The following is a 23,617-nucleotide window of genomic DNA, read 5'->3' as shown; positions in this document are numbered from 1 at the left end:
TGTTCCCAGTCCCTGCCCTAACATGATGAATGTTTTCCTGATGTTCCTCTCATGCCTTGCCTTATAGCTTGATTTCTATCCGGGTCATCTAAAAAAACCAGTGTTTCAACTACAGCATTGCTTAAATGTGCTAAAAGCATGAAAAGAAAAAAATTATCAAATTCATAATAGCCTTTGTTGTCGCAGATATCAGGGTGTTAAAGAAATTAAACCCAAAACAGCTCAGTTAGCTTGTCCTGAGTCTGAGGCCAATGAAACATAGGAAAAACTCTCCTCAGTCCAAGGTGTCCACAAAACATCAGCAAATATGAACTACAGAAAACTGCAGTATATTGTGGTGTTCTGCGAAGCTGAATGACAGGATATGTGGAGTTGGCCCTGACAAGAGACATGGTAATGGGCCACATGATGATCATAGAGTTGGATCTCACCAAGGAAAAGCAATGTGGTTTGGGATGGAGTGATAAGATGTTAGGTGTGAGGAAATTTTCCAGCTGTGAAACTTGCCCAGTCTTGGACAGAGTACCCTTAATAAATGGGGAAGTATCCTTTCCCCCTCATAAAACATAGTTGAAATTCAAAGACCAAATATGATCACATTCTCCAGACATGTTTTCTCACTTTGTCACGAAGCTCTTTGGTTCTGACCCCATAAATTATAGGGTGGAGCATGGATGGGATAAGAACACAGAGGTTGGCCATGATGACGTGTACGTGGGGAGCGATGCTCTGACCAAACCGCGGTATCATAATGGCAAAAAGGTTGGGAATATAATTTACCAGCAACACAATGATGTGAGATGAGCAGGTGTTGAGGGCTTTCTGGTGGATTTTTGTCGAGGAAATTCTGAGGAGGTTCCTGATAATCTGACAATACGACAGAGCAATAAGTGTCAGGTCTACTCCAATTGTTACAACTGACATCACCACACCGTATAGCCTCAGGACTGTGTAGTCTCCACATGAAATCTTTGCCACGGCAATAGGCTGACACTGTGTTTGTGCGATAATGCGGTTGCCACAGAATGGCAGCCTGATCAGGAGAAGGGGAAGAGGTAGCATGAAGACAAGTCCTCTTATTAAACTGACCAGCCCTATCTTAGCAATACACGCATGGCTTAGAATGACAGTGTACCTCAGAGGCTTACATATGGCCACATAGCGATCAAAGGCCATTGCTGCAAGCACATTTGACTGTATCGTATTAGCTATGGTATAGAAGGCAGCCTGGGTGAGGCAGCCACCCCAAGTAATGACTTTCAACTTGAACCAAAATATACACAGTGTCTTCGGTATGACAGAGGTCGTTGTCATGATGTCTGTGATCGCCAGCATGCAGAGCAGCAGGTACATCGGCTTGTGCAGGGTCTGCTCTTTGCCTACGACAAACAGAAGTGTGAAATTTCCCAACAAGATGATTATGTAGCATATAGAGAAAGGGAGGGAAATCCAGACGTGGGCATCTTCCAGCCCAGGGATGCCTGCGAGGATGAATGACGACACGTCAGAGAGAGTCAGGTTGAAAGTTGCCATGAGGTGGTCGATGAGTCAGAGGGATCAGAAATGCTCGAGACACCTGGGAAGAAACAGAAGCACAGCAAAGGGGGTCACATGCTTTATAGCAAATAGCACAGTAAGTATTTCATGTTTAGTTACCCAGCTAGAAAGGGAGATGAGCACTAAGGAAGCCTCATTTGCACATCTTAGCATGACTCCGAGTACAGCTACCTTCTCTATATACACCTCCTGTCTGTCCCACAGCCTCCATGACTGCATCCTCCTACACGTACTCCACCTGCCTGTTCCCTGAACACTGGCTGTCCTACTGTATCCCCAGCACTCACAGCCCCTATCCCTGCCACACACAGACACCCCTCACCTAGGGTAACTACCAAGTGCCAGGACCCACAGGGACAACACACAGAAATCACCCCTCAGACCAGGTTACACATGGGACCTGCTGCACCATGGCAAAGGGGGAGATCAGCCTCAACTGACTTTCTGGTGGCAAAGGGAGCTCAGCAGCAGCTCAGCCTGTCAAGGGAAGGAGATGAGACACAGAGGGATGGAGAGAGAACGTGGAGGTTAAAAGAAGCCAGGGGAGGAACTCGTCCTAAGCATTACTGTATTGCAGCCATTTGGAAACTCAGGGCTTCTGAGGTGACTTTTAGTTGTTGACATTTGCATCCCTGCAGCTGCCCCATGAAGACTGCCAGCCCCACTGGATTCACTCTGTGCTAGAACCAAAAACATGATTTTCTTTTCATGCCTTTTGTCTTCCCTCGGACCGGAGTTGCAGGGGCCCAGAGCGAGCAAACTGAGAGACACTCTTAGCCCCAAGGCGCTGAAACATTGTACCTGTGAGTTTGAGATTTCAGCAAGTCTCTTGCCAAGGTTTTTTTTCTTTTTTTGATACAAACAAGCTCATCTGCCCTTTGAGGCCACGGGATTGCTCCAGCTGAAGCTACTGAAGCCTCATTGTCAGTTTATTTGTTAGTCCCAACATGTGGCTACAGAGTAATCTAAAGGGGTTCAAGATTTCCCTGATTTGTTTAATGCTCATGTAATAGAGAGCTCTGTTCTGTAGCAGTATTGCCAGTTGTCTTTTTTCTATAACCGCACTGAAAGTCCGTCCTTTGCAGCCAGAATGAAGAGGAGCCGCCGGTAACTGTAAAGCTGGGAGTCACATACTCACTTTCCATTTAAATTTCATCCCAATAGTGTCACACCAGGCTGCTAGAAGGAGATCCCCACCTAATGCCCCCGCTGTCAAAAGATAAGGAAACAGATCTCAAGATGGGTAACAAATACTTAATTAACAGCATTTTATCTAGCAAGTAACTACCCATCTATGTCAGAGAGGTAGCCATGTTAGTCTGTATCTTCAACAACTCCAGGAAGTCCTGTAACACCTTATAGACTAACAGATATTTTGGAGCATAAGCTTTAGTGGGCAAAAAACCACTTCCTCAGATGCATGATGAAGCGGGTCTTTGCCCACGAAAGCTTATGCACAAGATATCTGCTACCCATCAATAGCTGAGTTTGTGGAATCCTTATTCTTTGCTGGTTAGTCTCATTTTAATGCTGTTTGTAATTATTTCTGTTGGCTGTATAATTAATTTGGACAAGGTATAGCTTAGCAGGACACAGGGTTCACTACAAAATCCGAGATCCAAGACGGAAAAGAGCAGAAAGGCAAGAAGGAGAAGAAGAAGATGATTTGGGACAAGAACTCATCTCATAGACACAGCCTAAGACCACAGCTACGAGAATTCCTGTGCATGACGACAAGGTCAGGCAACCAGCACCCAGAGACGGTGGCTTTGTCCAATAGGGAAAGTAATCCTGCCTCTGTGGAGATTGGTGAACGTGACACTTTGGGACCAGCATGAATTCTACCTGCTGGGTAGTTTTCAATGTCCAGAGAAAAGAATCAGACTTTGTAAGTCTTTATCAGTGACACAGACCCTGCAGACCTGCAGGAAGTGATGCCCTGAGCCCTAGGAATAGGGTAAGAGCAGGGGGTGACTTAACACAGTTACACCTTGAGGTCCACAACAAAACAAAACAGCAAAATTTAGCACTTTTAAATACTAACAAAATTATGCATGAGGTGAACAGAGACACCAAATATCTCCCGCATTACAAGGTCTGCCTCCTTTCCTTTGATGTTCATAATTGTCTCAGACAGGACACTTAACATTCCCCCTCCCCTCACTCCCCTCTTTCAGTCCTTTTTTTGGTCCTCTGTACTCATAAATGTCAGGATGTATTGGAAATGAAAATGTTCTGATCATTTTGTTAGTCTTGAAAGAGCTACATTTCCGCTGTTTTGTTTTGTTGCAATACACAGGAAGACAGCTACCTCTCTGTTCCTACTTGAGAACTAGGAGTTGGGTGAAGGTGTTTGTATCCCTGAAGGGTGGGAGGGATAAAGAAATGTGTGCAGCTAACAGTTGTGCGGGAGTGCACACAGGGCTTGCCCTCCATTTCTGTGGCACTCTCAGACTGAGGATGGAAGCTGGTGATTTCACAACACATGGGCACCAGTTTTGCTCTCAGGGAAGCCTGTTTCTCTCTGGAGTGATTCAATGAAGGGAGAATGTGAGAGCAGATTGTGGTCAGTGTGTGACCCACTCTTTTGATTTCCCTGCAAAGACAGGTACACACTTCAGGAGTTTGACTGTACTATCTAACAGTGCAGGCAAATTCCTGAATTCCAAAGTTTCACTGAAGCAAAGAAAAAATCACATGAACCAAAAGACCAAGCTTTTGAGGCAGACAGAAGGACATCATCCGACACAGGGAACAGAATTTAAAGACAAATATTTGTCTAAACTTTTCCCAATATACCGATCATTTGAATTTTACCTGGTTAATCCCAGCGTGTTTCTGACAGTCCCAAGGAAATCAAGTCACGGTGCTGGTGAATTCCTGCCCATATGGGTCTACACTTGAACCCTTGAAATGCTGCTGAGACAATAGCCCTAATGTTAACTCAGAAACAGGCAACTCACCATGATTCTGCACAGACAAGAGAGGAACTCTCCTTCCTCTGACAGTCAGGCAGAGATAAGAGAATAGGCATATGGGTCTCACGTCTGACACTCTGCATGCTGAACAATCTGTTTTTTCTTTCCTCTGTTCACTTTCTGTGGGCTTTCAGGTTGGCCTGGATACACAGACTATTCTCACATATATGTGAGCAGAGGGACAAGCAGAAATTAAACCCCTGGAGGTCCACAGCTTGAAAGCTTCCCCCCAGGGATGAAAACAATGTTGATAATAGGAGTTCAGCTTGGCAGATATCAGTCTTCAAGTATCTAAAATGGTGTTACAAGGATGACGGAGAAAAATTATTCTCCCTAAGCTATCATGACAAGACAAGAAGCAAAGGCTCAAACTGTGGTAAGGGAGGTTTAGGGTGGACATTTGGAAAAAGTTCCCAACTATCAGTGTGTTTCCCCACTGGAATTCTGTTCAGGTGATTGTAACAGTGTATTGCTGTGTATGACCCATGTCATATCAGTCCATTAGCCTCAGAAATGTCACTGACTCCTTCTTTGTGAACATGAATTGAGACTATTTTGCAGTATCCTGAACCTGAACCAGTACCATTTGACTTCCCCACCCACTTGGTGATTCCTTCATGAGTCCCAGGGTGTAAATCACCTGCTGCTCATCTCACATCATATCCCACATTTCACAAGGGAACAGTCAGCCCTGGGTCCATTTCAGCAGGGGGGTATTTTAAGCAGGTTTGCCCTGCCAGAGAGAGCCCACACCTTATAAAATGATGCCAAAACCACACCTGAATGACAACTGAGAATGTTCAGAAAGGTTCTGAATAAACTATTCAGTGATGGAGAAGTTGTGATGAAAATGGTTCACAGGTCACAGGAGAGCTCATAAATTTTCCATGCCATGAAACAGCAGTGAGCCCTTTGTATAGTCTGTGCTTGGAGGTTAGCCTTGATGTCAGAAGGAATCCCAAGGGAATGGTATGTGGTTGCTTTTTTCAACTATGATCACCTTTGTTTTCTGATGATTTTGTGTCAGGTGATAGGCCAACTGGCAAACAACTCTTGAACGTGTTCAGGCAGAAATTAGGGGGCCTCATGAGCTTTGACAAGGTGCAGAAATCATGGTCTTGAATTGCTTCCAAGAAAGCTTCCTTAACATTATGTTTCATTGTTCTGCTGACTTTCCACCAAAGCTTCAGTGAAAAGCTGGGATAAGGTTCATTCCAGAGTGAGAAAGTGCATCAGTTCTACCAATGCCTGTGTAACCCTTCTGCTGGAAGTGGTTGGCAATGACTGTGGCCAGGTTCAATATCTAGGGGTTCCTTTTCATCCATCTCACATAGAACTTCCTCAAGCCCCTACCCTGTATCCTGAGAAATTCACACACCCTTGGGGACCTCAGAGAGGCAATGATTCCCCACTTGCAAGCACAGAGTCCGAGCATAGAAAATGAACTTTTAATGAAAGAGGGAGAGATGTCACATGGCATTAGCTTGGGAAAATACCACCCCCAGAGTTCAGAACCAACCCTTAAGTAATTGTCCCAGCTCAAATGGATGGAGCAGTGTCCTTCGCCTCTCATGCTCGCCAGGCCAGTACTGGAAGGGTCATAAGAACATAACACAAGAACATAAGAATGGCCATTACTGGGTCCGGCCATAGGTATATCTAGCCCAGCACCCTGTCTGCCGACAGTGGCCAGTGCCAGGTGCTCCAGAGGGCATGGACTGAAGACAATTATCAAGCAACTTGTCTCCTGCCATCCGTCTCTAGCCTCTGACAAACAGAGGCCAGGGACATCATTGCCCCCAGCTCCCAGCTAATAGCTTTTTATGGATCTAACACCCGTGAAATTACCTAGCTCTTCTTTGAACTCTCTTATAGCCCTAGCCTTCACAGCCTCCTCTGGCGAGGAGTTCTACAAATTGACTGTGCGCTGTGTGAAAAATCACTTTCTTTTATTTGTTTTAAACCTGCTACCCATGAATTTCATTTGGTGTCCTCTAGTTCTTACATTATGGGAACAAATAAATAGTTTTTCTTTATTCGCCCTCTCCATACCACTCATACTTTAGTATATCTCTATCCCACACTACTTCAGTCTCCTCTTTTCGAAAGTGAAAAGTCCCAGTCTCTTTAACCTCTCCTCATATGTGACCCATTCCATACCACTAATCATTTAAGTTGCCCTTTTCTGAACCTTTTCTGAGATCAAAAATATCTTCTCTGAGGTGAGGAAACCACATCAGTGTGCAGTATTCAAGAGGTGGATGTGCCATAGTTTTATAAAAGGGCAGTAAAATATGCTTTGTCTTATTTTCTATCCCTTTTTAAATAATTCTGAACATCCTATCTGATTTTTTGACCGCTGCTGCACGAGTGGTGGTTTTTAGAGAATTATCCATGATAACGCCGAGATCTCTTTCCTGATTAATTGTATCTGAATTATCCCCCATCATATTGACTGTACAGCTGGGGTTATTTTTCCAATGTTCATTACTTTACACTTATCCACATTAAATTTCATTTGCCATTTTGTTGCCCAGTCACTCAGTTTGGTGAAATCTTTTTGAAGTTCTTCACAGTCTGCTTTCGTCTTGACTGTTCTGAACAGTTTAATATCATCCGCAAACTTTACCACCTCACCACTTACCTGTTTCTCTAGATCTTTTATGAATATGTTGATTAGGATTTGGTCCTAGGACTGACCCTTGGGGAACACCATTCATTATCCTTCTCCATTCAGAAAATTTACCATTTATTCCTACCATTTCTGCCCTGTCTTTTAACCAGTTCTCAATCCATGAAAAGATCTTTCCTCTTATCCCATGACAACCTAATTTACACAAAAGCCTTTGGTGAGGGACTTTGTTGAAAGGCTTTCTGGAAATCTAAGTACACTCATCCCTCACTCTGTGAGCACAATTGGTTCCCAACTTTGTGCTCATAGGCAAAAACACATAAAAGGGACATGAAATTCTCATTAAAATACATGTAAAAGTGTCTGACTGGTTCCTAGGGGTTGGCGAAGGAGCGGCAGCAGGTGATGCTGGTTTTGGAAGATAAGTGAACCTTGGGCTTGGGGGGTTGAAAGGGTTAAAGGCTGGGGACAGTTTGGGGCCATGAGGGGGAGGGAGGGTTAAAACCTGGTGGCCGGTTGGGTTTGTGGAGTGGGTGGGTGGGTGTTTCAGGCTGCTGAAGGTTGAGTGTGTGGTCCGCCAGGGGGGTGGGGTAAGCCTGCCACAGGTTAAGTCTACCAGGCTGGCCGGAAGGGGAGGGGAGGGTCAGGCTGCTGCAGGGCCATCACTGGGGGGAGGGGTCAGGTTGTTGTGGGTAGGCGCTGTGGGTTCGGCAGAGGTTCAGGCTGCCGCAGGGCTGGTCTGCAGGAACGGTGGCTGGGGAGGGGTTCAGACTGACACACAGCCAGAGGAGGTGGAGGGGGGTCAGGGTGCCACAGGGCTGGTAGAGGGCGAGGATCAGGCTAACGTGCGGCTGGTCTGCAGGGCCGGCGGCTGGGGCGGGCGTCAGTCTGCCGTGAGGCCGGTGAAGGTGTGGGGTCAGGCTCCCTCAGGGCCAGCGGTGGAGGGGGTCAGGCAGCCACGGGGCCAGCCGGGGGGAGGGATCAGGCTGACACGGGTAGGTGCTGTGGAGCCAGTGGGGATGTCAGATTAGGGCAGGTTGGAGCCACAGGGAGGGGTTTAGCCTCGTATAAGTGGGGGGAGTTCACTCGTAGAGTGAACTAAGGTAAGCAAATGTGTCCCTCATTTAAGCAATTAGTCGTAAGTAAAATATCCATCTAATGAGGGATGAGTGCATACTGTATCTCCTGCATCCCCCTCGTCTGCATGTTTGCTAAGCCCTCAAAGAGTTCTAATAGATTAGTAAGACATGATTTCCCTTCACAGAAACCATGTTGACTGTTGCCCAACAAATTATCTTCTTCTACATGTCTGACAACTTTATTCTTCACTATGGTTTAGACTAATTTGACCAGTACTGACTTAGACTTACTGGTCTGTAATTGAGAGGGTCACCTGTAGAGCCCTTTTTTAAATATTGGCATACTGTTGGCTGTCTTCCAGTCCTTGGGTACAGAAGCTGATTTAAAGGATACGTTACTAATCATGGTTAATAATTCTGCAATTCCATATTTGAGTTCTTTAAGACCCCTTGGGTGAATGCTGTCCAGTCCTCGTGATTTGCTACTGTTAAGTTTTTCTATTTTTTTCCAAAACCTCTTCTAATGACACTTCAATCTTGGGACAGTTCCTCAGATTCATCACCCACAAAGGATGCTGCGTGTTTGGGAATCTGTCTAACATCCTCAGCTGTGAAGACTGAAGCAAAGAAATCATTTAGGCTGCGTCTACACGTGCACGCTACTTCGAAGTAGCGGCAGTAACTTCGAAATAGCGCCCGTCACGTCTACACGTGTTGAGCGCTATTTCGAAGTTGAAATCGACGTTAGGCGGCGAGACGTCGAAGTCGCTAACCCCATGAGCGGATGGGAATAGCGCCCTACTTCGACGTTCAACATCGAAGTAGGGACGTGTAGACGATCCGCGTCCCGCAACATCGAAATAGCGGGGTCCTCCATGGCGGCCATCAGCTGGGGGGTTGAGAGATACTCTCTCTCCAGCCCTTGCGGGGCTCTGTGGTCACCGTGGGCAGCAGCCCTTAGCCCAGGGCTTCTGGCTGCTGCTGCTGCAGCTGGGGGTCCGTGCTGCATATACAGGGTCTGCAACTAGTTGTTGGCTCTGTGTATCTTGCACTGTTTAATGAAAGTGTGTCTGGGAGGGGCCCTTTAAGGGAGCGGCTTGCTGTTGAGTCCGCCCCGTGACCCTGTCTGCAGCTGTGCCTGGCTCCCTTATTTCGATGTGTGCTACTTTGCCATGTAGACGTTCCCTCGCTGTGCCTATTTCGATGTTGGGCTGAGCAACGTCGAAGTTGAACATCGACGTTGCCAGCCCTGGAGGACGTGTAGACGTTATTCATCGAAATAGACTATTTCGATGTCGCAACATCGAAATAAGCTATTTCGAAGTTGGGTGCACGTGTAGACGTAGCCTTAGTGTTTCTGCAATGGATTTATCATCCTTGATTGCCCCTTTTGTATCTCAATCATCTATGGGCACCTGTGGTTGTTTAGCCGGCCTCCTGCTTCTAATGTACTTAAAAACATTTCTCTGTTACTTTTTGAGTTTTTGGCTAGCTGTTCATCAAAATCTTTTTTGGCTTTTCTTCTCAATTTTTGCACTTAATTTGGCAATGTTTATGTTCCTTCTTTTTTACCTCACGAGGATTGGACTTCTACTTTTTACAAGATGCCTTTTTATCTCTCATTTTCTCATTGCTTCTTTTATATGGTAATTAAACTATGGTGGGTTTTTTTTAGGTCTCTTACTATGTTTTTTTTTTTTTTTTTTTAATTTGGAGTATGCATTCAATTTCTGCTTCTATTAAGGTGTGTTTGAGAATTTTCCATGCAGCTTTCAGGGATTTTACCTTAGTCACTGCACCTTTTCATTTCCGTTTAACTAACCTTTTCATTTTTGTGTAATTCTCTTTTTTGAAATTAAATGCAAGAGTGTTGGACTGCTGAGGTGTTCTTCCCACCACAGGAATGTTAAATGTTGTTATATTATGATCACTACTCCCAAGCAGTCCTGTAATAGTTACCTCTTGACCAGATCCTGCATTCCACTCAGTACTAAGTCAAGAATTGCCTCTGCCCTTGTGGGTTCCTCTACTAGCTGCTCTAAGAAGCAGTCATTCAAGGCATCAAGAAATTTAATCTCTGCATCTCACCCTGAGGTGACATACACCCAGTCAGTATGAGGATAATTGAAATCCCCTATTATTATTGTGTGTTTCATTTTATTAGCCTTTCTAATCTCCCCTAACATTCTAAAGTCACTGTCACAGGCCTTGTCAGGGCTTCAATAACATATCCCTACTGCTATATTTTCATTTGAGAATGGAATTACTATCCATAGTGATTCTGTGGATCATTTTGATTCATTTAAGATTTTTACTTCATTTGATTCTACATTATTTTTCAAATTTCTTTGTTTCAGAACTGTCACCCTTAAATCTGCCACTGAGTGTCCAGGGAGATTGAAGTGTTCACCCACTGGCTTCTGTACATTACCATTCCTGATGTTTAATTTATGTCCATTTATTCTTTTACGGAAAGACTGTCCAGTTTGGCCAATGTAAATTGCGGTGGGGCATTGCTGGCACATGACTGCTTGTTGCTCTTGAAGCTACAGACAAACACGGCTAACTCTCTGATACTTGTCACTATATTCCCAAGGTTTGTCTTGATTCTTGCTCTACAATGTTGGCTTTTTTCGGGGTCATCTGAAAGAGCAAACCTTCAACCTCAGCATTGTTTAAAGGTAGTGGGAGAAATGAAACAGCAAACTAGTAATGTCACAATAGCATTTGTTGTCTTAGACAAAGAATTAAAGAATTTCAATTCTAAACAACTCAGTTAGCTTGTCCTGAGTTTGACGCCAATGAACTACATGGTTTGAAGTTATCCATTATGGAATGTCTCGTATTCACATGCATTGTGGCTCTTGAATTGTTGTGTTTTTTATCATACACCAAAAAATGGCTCTTCTTGCTATTTTGGTTGCCATACACTGCCCTAACATGAAGAATGTTTTCCTAATGTTGCTCTTGTCTTCCTCAACATCTTTTTTTTTTTTTTTTAAATCAGGGTCATGTGAAAACACAATTGTTCAATTGCAGCAGTGATTGAATATAGTCAGCAATGAAAAAGCAAACAAGCAAATTCATACAGCTTTTCTTGTCACAGACATCCATGTGTTAAACAATTTTAACCCAAAACAGATGAACTAGCTTGTCCTAACTCTGAGGACGATGAATTAGAAGTAAAACTCTTCCCTGCTGCTCCAGCTATCCACCGTATTCACAAAACAACAACAACCACGAATCATGGAAAATCATTGAGGCTAAGAGAAATCTTCAAAATAGCCATGCTAATAGCCATTTCGAAGAATACCATTGAGGCTCTGAAATGCATATTCAGCGCCTCATTAGCATGCTGTCATCCACGGCACTTAGAAATTGCTGCTTTTCGCTCCCGCTCAGCTTGTCCAGATGGGAGTCCTTTTCAAAAGGACCCCTCCATCTTCGAAATACCCTTATTCCTATCAGCAGATCAGCATGGCCTATGTGTCAGAAAGTTGCAACATATTCTGGTGTTCTGCAAGTCCCACCCAGAGCAGAAGAAAGAGAGGCTACATGGAGTTGGCACTTACCTGTGGCATGATGCAGGTGATGGTAATAGAGAGAGAGTTCTGCAAGGGAGAGAAAAGTAGTTTGGGATGGGGTGATAAGATGTTGAGTGCAAGAAACTCCCTCACATGTGAACTTCCAAAAGGCTGACCTCATCCAAACGAGAATAGAGCACCCTAAATAAATACCCATGAAAGCATATGGTCCAATGTATCCATTAGCCTATACAGTGCCACATGACTTCTCATTGTTTTTTCAGATACAGAATAACAAGGATACCCCTCTGATATTTAATAAATGATTATTAATTTAAGTAAATATTCTTTCCCTCTCATGAAACATAGTTGTAATTCAACGACCAAATATAATCACATTCTCCAGATGTGTTTCCTCACTTTGTCACGAAGCTCCTTGGTTTTCACCCCATAAATTATAGGGTTGAGCACAGGGGGGACAAGAACATAGACGTTGGCCAAGATGACATGAACATATGGAGCAATGCCTTGACCAAACCGCTGTGTCACAATGGAGAAGAGGTTGGGAATATGATATAGCAGCAATACACAGATGTGAGCTGTGCAGGTGTTAATTGCTTTCTGGTGGGCTTTCTTGGAGGAGATTCTGAGCAAGTCTCTGATGATCAGATAATACGACAGAGTAATCAGTATCAGGTCCAATCCAATATTTACAGTTGCGATCACCAAGCCGTACGTCCTGTAGGCTGTAAGGTCTCCACATGAAATCTTTGCCAAGGCTATAGGCAGACAGTGCGTGTGCGCGATAAAGCGGTTGCCACAGAATGGCAGCCTGATCAGGAGCAAGGGCAGAGGAAGCATGAAGAGAACACCTCTGATTAAACTGACCAGCCCTATCCTAGCGATACACGCATGGCTCAGAATGACGGTGTACATCAGAGGCTTACATATGGCCACATAGCGATCAAAAGCCATTGCCAAAAGGACAGCTGAGTGTGTCATAGAAACAGTGCTATAAAAGATAACCTGGGTGAGGCAGCCACCCAGAGTAATGACTTTCAAGTTGAACCAAAATATACACAGTGTTTTCGGTATAACAGAGGTAGACGTCATGATGTCCGTGAGCGCCAGCATGCAAAGCAACAGGTACATCGGCTTGTGCAGGGTCTGCTCTTTGCTTACCACAAAGAGAACTAAGAAATTTCCCAACAGGCCAATAATGTAGAACATAAAGAAAGGGATGGAAATCCAGACGTTGGCATCTTCCAGCCCAGGGACGCCTGCGAGGATGAATGTTGGAACATCAGAGAGGGTGAGGTTGAAAGTGGCCATGATGTGGTCAATGAGTCAATGAGGTTCAGAAATTCACGAGATGCCTGGGAAGAAACAGAAGCACAGCAAAGGGGGAAATGCTTTGTTGCAAATAGCACAGTAAGTGTTTTATACCAATTTATCTATCCAGAAAGAGAGGTGAGCACTAAGGTAGCTTCATTTGCAGATAGCAATATGGGCTCCAGTACTGCCAAGTGCTCCATATACATCCCCTTCCTGGTCCACAGTCTCCATGGCTGTTTCCACCTACATATAATCCACCTGCCTCCTCCCTAAAGCTTGGCTATCCCATTGTACCTCCAGCACTGACAAACCCTATCCTGCCATACACTGACACCCCTCACCTAAGACAACAATCAAGTGTCATAAGAACATTAGAACATAAGAACAGCCATACTGGGTCAGACCATAGGTCCATCAAACCCGAATCCTGTCTTCTGACAAAGGCCAATGCCAGGTGCCCCAAAGGGAATGAACAGAATAGGTAATCATCAATGATCAGTTCCCTTTCTGCTTACTCCATCTTCCCATACTGCGTTGTCTAGCACCATACTGCGAGATCTGTCCTTGTACATGAAGATGGAGGCAAAAAAAGCATTGCGTACTCCAGCTTTTCTAACATCATTTGTCACTAAGTTAACTCTCCCATCCAGTAATGGCCCCACACCGCCCCGATAACCTGTTTATTGTTAACATGCCTGTAGAAACCGTTGTTACCCTTTACATCCCTTGCCAGCTGCAGTTCCAATTGTGCTTTTGCTTTCCTGATTACTCCCTGACATTCTCCAGACCTATGATCATACTCCTCCTTAGTCAGCTGTCCATGTTTCCATTTCTTGTATGCATCATTTTTGAGTTTAAGCTGACTGAAGATTTCCCTGTTAAGCCAAGCTGGTTGCCTATCATATTTACATTTCTTATTATGCAGTAGGATGGTTTCTTCCTGTGCCTTCAGTAAGACTTCTTTAAAATACAGCCAGTTCTCCTGAACTCTTTTCCCCTTCATCTTTGTTTCCCAAGTGATCCTGAACATCAGTTGTCTCAGGGAGTCAGATTCTGCTCTTTTGAAATCAAGGGTCTGTATGAAACTGCTCACCTTTCTTCCTTTTGTCAGGGTACTGAAATCTACTATCGCATGGTCTCTGCAGCCAAGGTTCCCACCCACTTCTATTTCTCCTGTTAGTTCCTCCCTGTTTGTGAGCAGCAGGTCAAGTTGCACACAGCCCTTGGTCAGTTCCTTCAGCACTTGCACCAAGAAGTTATCCCCAACATTCTCCAGAAAATGCCTGGATTGTCTGTGTGCTGCTGTATTGGTCTCCCAAGAAATATCCAGATGATTAAAATCCTTATAGACTAACAGAAAAGTTTTGAGCATGAGCTTTCATGAGCACAGACTCACTTCATCAGATGCTGGTCTTGGAAATCTGCAGGGCCAAGTATAATACCTGTCTCAAGAGATTCTCATCTACCTCATCTCCCTGATGTGGCAGTCTACAGCAGACACCAATTACAACATCACCTCTGTTACTTCCACCTCTAAGCTTAACCCAAAGACACTCAACTGGAGTTTCTCCCTCCTTATATTGGAGCTCTGAGCAATCACACTGCTCCTGCACAAAGACCACAACTTCTCCTCCTTTTCTCCTATCTGTCCTTCTTCCACAATTTATATCCTTCCATGACCGTGCCCCACTTATGTGGATCATCCCAACAAGTCTCTATCGTTCCAACCACCTCATACTTCTTTGACTGAGCCAGGAACTCTAATTCTTCCTGTTTGTTCCCGAGGCTTCTGGCATCTGTTATTGGCTTTAAATTTGATTTGGATGATTTCAGTGCTGCTCGCCCCCACACACACTCCCTCTCTAAACTGCCTTACAAAACTCCCCTGTTCTCCAGCTCCTCTGGTAGCTTAGGGGCAGGCTTCATAAAGCCCTGCCCTGCCCTGCCTGAACAGCCCCTCCCTCAGGAAGGGCTGCTCCTCTCAGTACACGGTTGGCACACCGTCCTCCAATAGAACAAACAGACGGACCACACAGCATCTTTCAGGCAGGCACCAAGCACACGACAACACAAACATGCACACACGCTTCAGAGAACAAACTTACCCCAAGGATCACGTAATAACTCCTCATTCACCTGGGGGACTCCTTCACAAAACTCCCGTTAGCTGCTCCTGCTCACAGTGTCAGAACCCACAGGGAGAACCCACATAAATAGCACCTCAGACCAGGTTAAATACAGAGACTGCTGCTTCTTTGATGGCAAAGGGAGCCCAGCAGCAGCTCAGCCTGTGCACATGAGGCAAGAGATAGAGGCCTGGTTAGATGTGTAACTTGCTCGTTTTTAGGGCATATTGCTTTGATTTTGTTCCATGCTTTGCTGTGTGTGCTGGTCCAGTGGAGCTCAATTAATCCACTGGAGTGCCTATCTCTATTTGGTGTGTCTAGAGTGTATATCTACGAGATGCCTTGGTCTAGGAAAAAGCACAGACCTGTTTTCTGCTCTTCTGTAATTTGCACAACCTCGGGACACCTGATGAGTGTTTTTCTGCAAGAAGTGTCTTCAGCAAAGGGTTTTCTATTTATATTTTGATGTCAGGGAAGCCAATGTCAACCTGGAGTAACCCAGTAAAGGCAGAATTTGAGAGCGGATTGTGGCCAGTGTGTGACCCACTCATGTGAATCCTCTGCTAACACAGTTGTTCAGTGCAGGGGATTGGCTGTACTAGCAGAGCAGGGAAGTTGCTGAATTCATAAGTTTCACTGAACCAGATGACAAATTCTGTGAACCAAGAAACACAAGCAGGTGAGACAGAGAGAAGGACACCATAGCTGTGTCTACACGTGCACGCTACTTCGAAGTAGTGGCACCAACTTCAAAATAGCGCCCGTCGCGGCTACACGCATTGGGCGCTATTTCGAAGTTAACTTCGACGTTAGGTGGCGAGACGTCGAAGTCGCTAACATCATGAGGGGATCGGAATAGTGCCCTACTTCGACGTTGAACGTCGAAGTAGGGACCGTGTAGACAATCCGCGTCCCGCAACGTCGAAATTGCTGGGTACTCCATGGCGGCCATCAGCTGGGGGGTTGAGAGATGTTCTCTCTCCAGCCCCTGCGGGGCTCTATGGTCACCGTGGGCAGCAGCCCTTAGCCCAGGGCTTCTGGCTGCTTCTGCGGCAGCTGGGGATCTATGCTGCAGGCACAGGGTCTGCAACCAGTTGTCAGCTCTGTGTATCTTGTGTTGTTTAGTGCAACTGTGTCTGGGAGGGGCCCTTTAAGGGAGCTGCTTGCTGTTGAGTCTGCCCTGTGACCCTGTCTGCAGCTGTGCCTGGCACCCTTATTTCGATGTGTGCTACTTTGGCGTGTAGACATACCCTCGCAGCGCCTATTTCGATGTGGTGCCGCGCAACGTCGAAGTTGAACATCGGCATTGCCAGCCCTGGAGGACGTGTAGACATTATTCATCGAAATAGCCTATTTCAATGTTGCTACATCGAAATAAGCTATTTCGATGTTGGCTTCAAGTGTAGATGTAGCCCATCAGAAACAAGGGACAGATTTTAATGACCAATATTCATCTAAACTTTTTTCAACACATCTGTAGTTTCAATTTTCCCTGGCAAATCCCTGCGTGTTTCTGACAGTCTCAAGCAGATCAGGTCACTCTGCTCATGAATTCCTGCCCACAAAGGTCTAGACTTGAACACTGGAATCCCTTCTGAGCTTCTAGTACTAAACATTACTGCAAAAATAGAAAACTCACCACAATCCCACTGAGCCGAGAGAGGAAATCTCCTTCCTGTGACATTATGGCAGACCTGAGAGAATGGGTGTATGATTCTCAAAGGTCTGACACTCGACGTGCTGAACACTCACCTTTATATTTCCTCTGTTCACTCCCTGTGGGCATTCAGGTTGGCCAGGATTCACAGATTATTGCCACTCGAGTGTGGGCAGAGAGATGAGCAGAAATTAAATCCCTGAGGTCTACAGCTTGAAAGCCTCCCCTGGAGGTGAAGAAATGTGATGATGAAAGGGATTCAGCTTGTCAGAGCAAACCGTGTAACAGCTTTCAAGTAACTAAAACTGTGTTGCAGGTATGAGGGAGGTCAAACGTTCTCGTTAACCTCTGATGACAGGACAAGAAGCAAAGGTTCAAACTGCAGCAAAGAAGGTTTAGGTTGGACATGAGGAGGAAGTTCCTAACAGTCAAACTGTTAAGCAGTGGAACAAATAGCCTAGATAAGCTGGGAATCTCCATCACTGGAGGCTGGTCAAAGCACGTAGATAAACGTCTAACAGGGATGATGTAGAAAGTGCTTCCCTCTGCCGTGAATGCCCAAGAGTGATGATGTTTCAAAATCCCTTCCACTACTTGTGTTCTATGATTTTGTGGAGCTTAACAATGTTCCTCCTGGCTTTGTTTTTGTGTTGTCTCCCGTCATCTCCACCGTGGGTGGAAATGTTGCCACGAGATTTACAGAATCACAGAATCATAGGGCTGGAAGGGACCTCAGGAGATGATCTAGTCCAGCCCCCTGCTGCAAGCAGGATCAACCCCTTCTAAGTCATCACAGCCAGGAACTTGTCCAGCTGGGACTTAAAAATCTCAAGGAATGGAGAATCCACCACCTCTCTAGGCAACACATTCCAATGCTTCACCACCCGCCTGGTGAAGTAGTTTTTCCTAATATCTAACCTACACCTTTCCCTCTTCAACTTCTGACCATTACTCCTTGTTCTGACATCTAACACCACTGAGAACAGTATCTCACCCTCCTTTTTAGAGATCCCCTTCAGGAAGTTGAGGGCTGCTATTAAATCACCTCTAAGTCTTCTCTTCTGTAAACTAAACAAGCCCACATCCCTCAGCCTATCCTCCTAGGTCTTGCGCTCCAGACCCTTAATCATTTTTGTTGCCCTTCGCTGAACCTGCTCTAGCAAATCCACATCCTCTTTATACTGGGGGGCCCAAAACTGCACACAATATTCCAGATGTCGCCTCACTAGTGCCAAATAAAGAGAAATAACTACTTCCTTAGATCTGTTCAAAATGCTCCTCCTAATGCACCCCAGTATGCCGGTAGCTTTCTTGGCTAAAAGGGCGCACTGTTTACTCATATCCAGCCTTTCATCCACCATAACTTCTAGGTCCCTTTCCGTCATACTGCTGCTGAGCCAGTCGGTACCCTGCCTATAACAATGCTTGGGATTCTTCCGCCCCAGGTGCAGGACTCTACAATCCTCCTTGTTGAACCGCATCATATTTCTTTTGTCCCAGTCCTCCAATTTATCCAGGTCCCTCTGGATTCTCTCTCTACCCTCCAACGTATCTACCTCTCCCCCTAGTTTTGTGTCATCTGCAAACTTGCTGAGGGTGCAATCCAGTCCCTCATCCAGGTCCTTTATAAAGTTGTTGAACAACATTGGCCTCAGAACTGAGCCTTGTGGCTCTCCGCTTGAAACAGACCGCCATCCAGATATTGAGCCATTGACCACTACCCATTGGGCCTGACTATCAAGCCAGCTTTCTATCCATCGTATAGTCTGAGGATCCAATCCATATATCCTTAACTTATGGACAAGAATGTTGTGGGAGGCCGTATCAAAAGCCTTTACAGCTCGAGGTGCTAAAATCCTTATTCCCAGCATCTGCCCTCCCCTCAGATTTATGTTCAACTTCTGAGTCCAGACTTCAAGGTCCCTGTTTTCTGGTGACCTCTCTCAGTGCTGGGCCTTCAGCCCTTGGCCATTCCTTGCTCTCCCCGCCTGCTCTTTGACATCAGTTGCCATGTTAGTTCTTGAAGGGCTGGTATTCCTGATCTTGGTTCTGGCCCAACAGCTCCCTGCTCTTGAGTAGCCTGGGCTCCCTGTTGACACAGCTAGTTTGGTACTGAATGAGTTCTGCCTCAGAATTGCCACTCAGTCTCCGGCCCAGCTCTTCTGTCGGGGCTGCATCTGTGGTCCCTGTGGTTCTGGCTGCTGCTGTGACATTTCTAGAGCATTAATAGACCAAAATGCCTTAAGCACTCACCCAAAGATTGGTCATTCTCTATAGTGAAAGAAACTTTTAAAATTAACTTACAGTAAACCCTTGATTTTATGTACCCCAATTCAGCACACTTCAGGAACAAGGGACTCACCTACCACCATGAATACATCAAACCAAGGGTTCACCATATCGGCCTGTTCATCAAGTACCAGCTGACAGCTTCTTTTAGACACCTAGGACTGGTTTGTTAGTGAGAGAAGCAAGAATTTCAAAATAGTGTGTACATCTTTTAGATGCTGCCAAAGTTATTTCAAAATAACTACTCTTATTTCAAAATACCTTGGCCATTTAGACAGCCTTATTGGCCCCATGCAGTTGCAACTGTAAGTTGAAGTTTCTCACTTTTGTTGTGTGTCTGTGTCAGCTTTGGCTGTGGGTACACCCTCAGTTCCTTTTCTGCTAGCAGGGCTGCGAACTTCCAACACACTTGACGTGTTCACTCATTCCCCTTCCAATGAGAAAAGGTGAATGAGTTGAGCCCACACCAACAACTCTCAACTTCAGGTGAAAGACTCTTAAGTCAGTTTCACCGAACACCACATGGATTCTTCTGGGCCCCAAAGGGCCGAGTAGAGGACGCTGGTTAATATATAATTGGATGTTACCCAAACAACATACCAACCAATTCTTTAGACCTATATATTTAAAGGTTTATTAACAAAGAAAGAAGGGGGTTAGACAGAAGAATTACTAAAGCAATACTTTTCATACATCAGTCACAACTACTGATGCAGGCCAGCCCTCTTATTTGTTGAATCTTCAAAGTCTCTGAAAGTTTATTTCAGGTTACATTGTTTCGATTATCAAAGCCTTGTAAATCTGGCACACTGGGGTCCACATGCTGGAGCATGGACCCATGGAGACAAACAGATAAAAGATCCAAGATGGACACTACTGTGTCCACACCATTGATCCCCTCTTGTAGTTGCTGTCTCTTGTGTTCAGGGACAAAAGCCTCTTCTTCTTCCCATAGTCCCTTGAAGGTCCACCACCATGTGACTCAGGTGGGCTGTTATGGCACACTGCCATTGGATGAATCCCAGTAGACATTCTCAAATTTCTTCAAAAACAACAAGAAGTCCTGTGGCACCTTATAGACTAACAGATACTGTGGAGCATCAGCTTTCATGGGCAACGAACCACTTCGTCAGATGCATCCAAAGTATCTCTGATTCTATAAGGTGAAACAGGACATCTTGTTATTTTTGAAGATACAGATTAACTCGACTACCTCTCTGACACTTGTCTCAAATTTCTGAAATGGACCTGTTCCTTTGTTGCAGCTCAAGTCACTTGATCTCCGGGCTGCACCCTTAGACATGTCCCAAGCATCTGGAATGTTAATATGGTGTCTGAACACCTGGTTTCCACCTTAATGTTTGTCCCTATGTCCTGTCTGGGGCTAACTTGACACTTCCTATTGTGAAGCTTGGCACTTCCAGATCCAATATAAAAATCTGGTCATGTGACGACAGCTCTGGAAAGACAAAGAAGCCTTTCTTTTTGCTGGAGTGAGGGCTATAATGAGTTCTTGAACTGCCCCACCATAGTGGTCAAATAATCCCTTGACCAAATCCCTCAGTAACCACTGAGGTAAAAGTTGAAGGTAACAAGGAACCCTGCTCTGTGGGCACAGGGACCTCAGCATCAGCTGTTTCTGGGATGTGACACAGGCCCTCAGGCTCTCGATGGCAGGACGTTTGTTCTCAACATTTGCCCTCCAGTCAGACTCAAGTTCCCACTTCTGAGACCGGTTCTCTTGTCTGTTACTGAGTCCCTGTGCTGGACACTTTGCCCTGGGCCCTTGCTCTCCCCAGCTGCACACTGATCTCAGTTGCAATATTCCTACTTTCAGAGACAGCATCCTTTTTCCTCATTCTGGTCCCATGGTTCCCTGTGGTAGCTTGGTCCTGGCTCCCTGTTTATGCAGCCAGTCAGGTACTGCATGACCTCTGCCTCAGATCTGTGACTTTATCTTCAGCCCAGCTCTGCCTTCAGGGTAGCATCTCTGGCCCTTGTAGTTCTGGCTACTGCACTTTTGCCTCCATCAAAGCTTGAAAAGCTGTGAGATTTTTCCTGCATTGACATTCCAAAGTCCCAATAACACTCACCTAAAGATAGGTCAATCTATTCAGTGAAATAAACCACTTTTTTAATTAACACTGAGGTCTGGATATCAAAAGCTAAATGGCTGTTTTATTGGATACTTAGTGCACATTAGTTTTTATTGTTTTTAAGGAAGGGACGAGCCCCAGAGGATACATCCACATTCACAAGAAAGTGAGAAAACTCACATTCACGTTGAACACCCCATTCCTTGTATAGTTGAACACTCACGTATCTGAGAGCCCTGTATCCAGGGGTATGCCAGATATTCAAATATTCTAGGTAATATAGAGGTATACTGAACAATTCATAACACTAAAAACACACCAAGAATAACTTCAAAGAAACAAACAAAAATGTATGCAGAGTATTTTATTTACCAATGACTGTAGTACTGTGCACTGTAAACTTCCCAAGTGTTGATGTATTTTTTAAATTATTTTCACTCTACTCTACTGATGGAAAACATAGCCAGAATTTACTTATGGTTAAAATGCTGGTTATTTGAGAAATCCAGATGACAGAATGCTGGATATGACAGAATTCAATGTACATGTACCTGGACTGATGGTTTGGCATACGTAAGAAACAATATGAATCAGAGAGGTGGCCATGTTAGTCTGTATCTTTGAGAAGAACAAAAAGTCCTGTGGCACTTTATAGACTAACAGATATTTTGGAGCATAAGTTTCCGTGGGCAAAGACCCGCTTCATCAGATGCACGAGTAGGGGAGTGGTTTCAGAGAGGAATGGTGACTCAAACAATATGAAAACAAAAAGCAGTCAAGTAGCACTTTAAAGACCAGCAAAATGGTTTATTAGGTGAGCTTTCGTGGGACACACCCACTTCTTCAGACCATAGCCAGACCAGAACAACCTCCCAGCCTCATGAGGATCCTTACTAACAGCCACAGTCTATACCCCAGGAATACCAGTCCTGGAACATTTCCTTGCAACAAAGCCTGCTGCCAGCTTTGTCCACATAACTTCTCTGGAAATACCATCACTGGACCTAACCAGGTTACTCACAGAATCACGGGCACTTTCTCATGCTCCTCTACTAACATCATATATGCCATCATGTGCCAACAATGCCCAGATGCTTTGTATATTGGACAGACTTCTAACTCCCTTAGACAAAGGGTCAATGGGCACAAAACAGACATCAAAATACTCCAGATCCACAAACCAGTTAGTCAACATTTTAATGGAATGAGGCATTCTGTCAATGACCTAAAGGCATGTGTGTTACTGAAAAGGAATTATCACACCGTTTTGGAAAGAGAAACATCTGAGCTGACTTTTATATTCAAATTCGGCACATTAACACATGGTTTAAATCGTGATGGGAACTTTCTGAGTCACTATAGGGGCTTGTCTGAGTACTTGGCTCAATCTAATTCTTGACCTTCCCCCCCGCCCCTCCACTCTCTGATTTGCTCACCTTGATTATCTTTTTCTGATTTGTCCTCCTTGCTTACTGTTTTTGGTTCTCTGTGCCTTAAATATTGAGTCTGTTCTGGTCTGGCTATGGTCTGAAGAAGTGGATCTGTCCCATGAAAGCTCACCTAATAAACCATTTTGCTAGTCTTTAAAGTGCTACTCGACTGCTTTTTGCTTTCATAGTGTATAGACTAGCACGGCTTCCTCTTTGTAACTATTCAAACAATATGGTGACTCACACAGTTGAAACAGCTGAAACATGTCTCAAATTCTAAGTACTACAGCACTAACATTATTATAACTATCAGAGGGGGTCATTGTTATTCTGTGAGTGCAAAAATAATGAGGACTCCCGTGATACCTTTAACACCAGCATATTTTTTCGGCATAAGCTTTCATGGGCAAAGATTCCTTTGTTCGATGCATCTGAGAAAGTGGGTCTTTGTTCAGAAAAGCTTAACTCCAAATCAATCTTTTCATCTTTAAGGTGCCAAAGGACTCCATTGTCAATAACGTTATTATGTAATTTGTTTCAAAATACATGGGGATTGTCTTTGTCAGAAGTAACAAGAGGTCCTGTGCCACCTTTTCGACTAATGGATATTTTGGAGCACAGGCTTTTGTGGGCAAAGATTCTCTTCGTCAGAAAGCTTATGTGCCAAAATATCTGTTGGTCTCTAAGGTGTGACAGGAAATCTTGTTGTTTCTGAAGATACAGACTAACTGGACCACCCCTCTGATATTTGTCAGAAGTTGAATTCTTCTGGTACGGTTCAAACCTGTCAGTTAACCCCGTGAAAACATTTGTTGGTGCAGGCCTGCCAAGGGGTGAGTAATGGAGGGAACTGCAGCTGGGCACAGCATTTCAAATGGGGACAGAGGTCTAGTCCTCTGTCACTGCTGCTGCAG

At 44.8% G+C, this 23,617-nt stretch overlaps 1 protein-coding gene across 1 annotated transcript; it reads right to left on the bottom strand.

Moving 5' to 3' along the window:
- Positions 1–12,163: 12,163 nt before the first annotated feature.
- LOC142007611 (olfactory receptor 52D1-like) lies at positions 12,164–13,102 on the bottom strand. Its single transcript, XM_074984297.1, has one exon. It carries the CDS (start codon positions 13,100–13,102, stop codon positions 12,164–12,166), a length of 939 nt encoding a protein of 312 aa, XP_074840398.1.
- Between the last annotated feature and the right edge of the window lie 10,515 nt (positions 13,103–23,617).

The sequence above is a fragment of the Carettochelys insculpta genome, chromosome 1 (genome assembly GCF_033958435.1).
Source record: "Carettochelys insculpta isolate YL-2023 chromosome 1, ASM3395843v1, whole genome shotgun sequence".
Lineage (NCBI taxonomy): Eukaryota > Metazoa > Chordata > Testudines > Carettochelyidae > Carettochelys > Carettochelys insculpta.
Note: the sequence above shows the minus strand (reverse complement) of the source record. Positions and strands in the feature narration are given on the sequence as shown.

What these genes read in the sequence shown, in the direction of transcription:
- LOC142007611 (XM_074984297.1), bottom strand. Translation starts at nt 13,102, where the DNA reads ATGGCCACTTTCAACCTCACCCTCTCTGATGTTCCAACATTCATCCTC.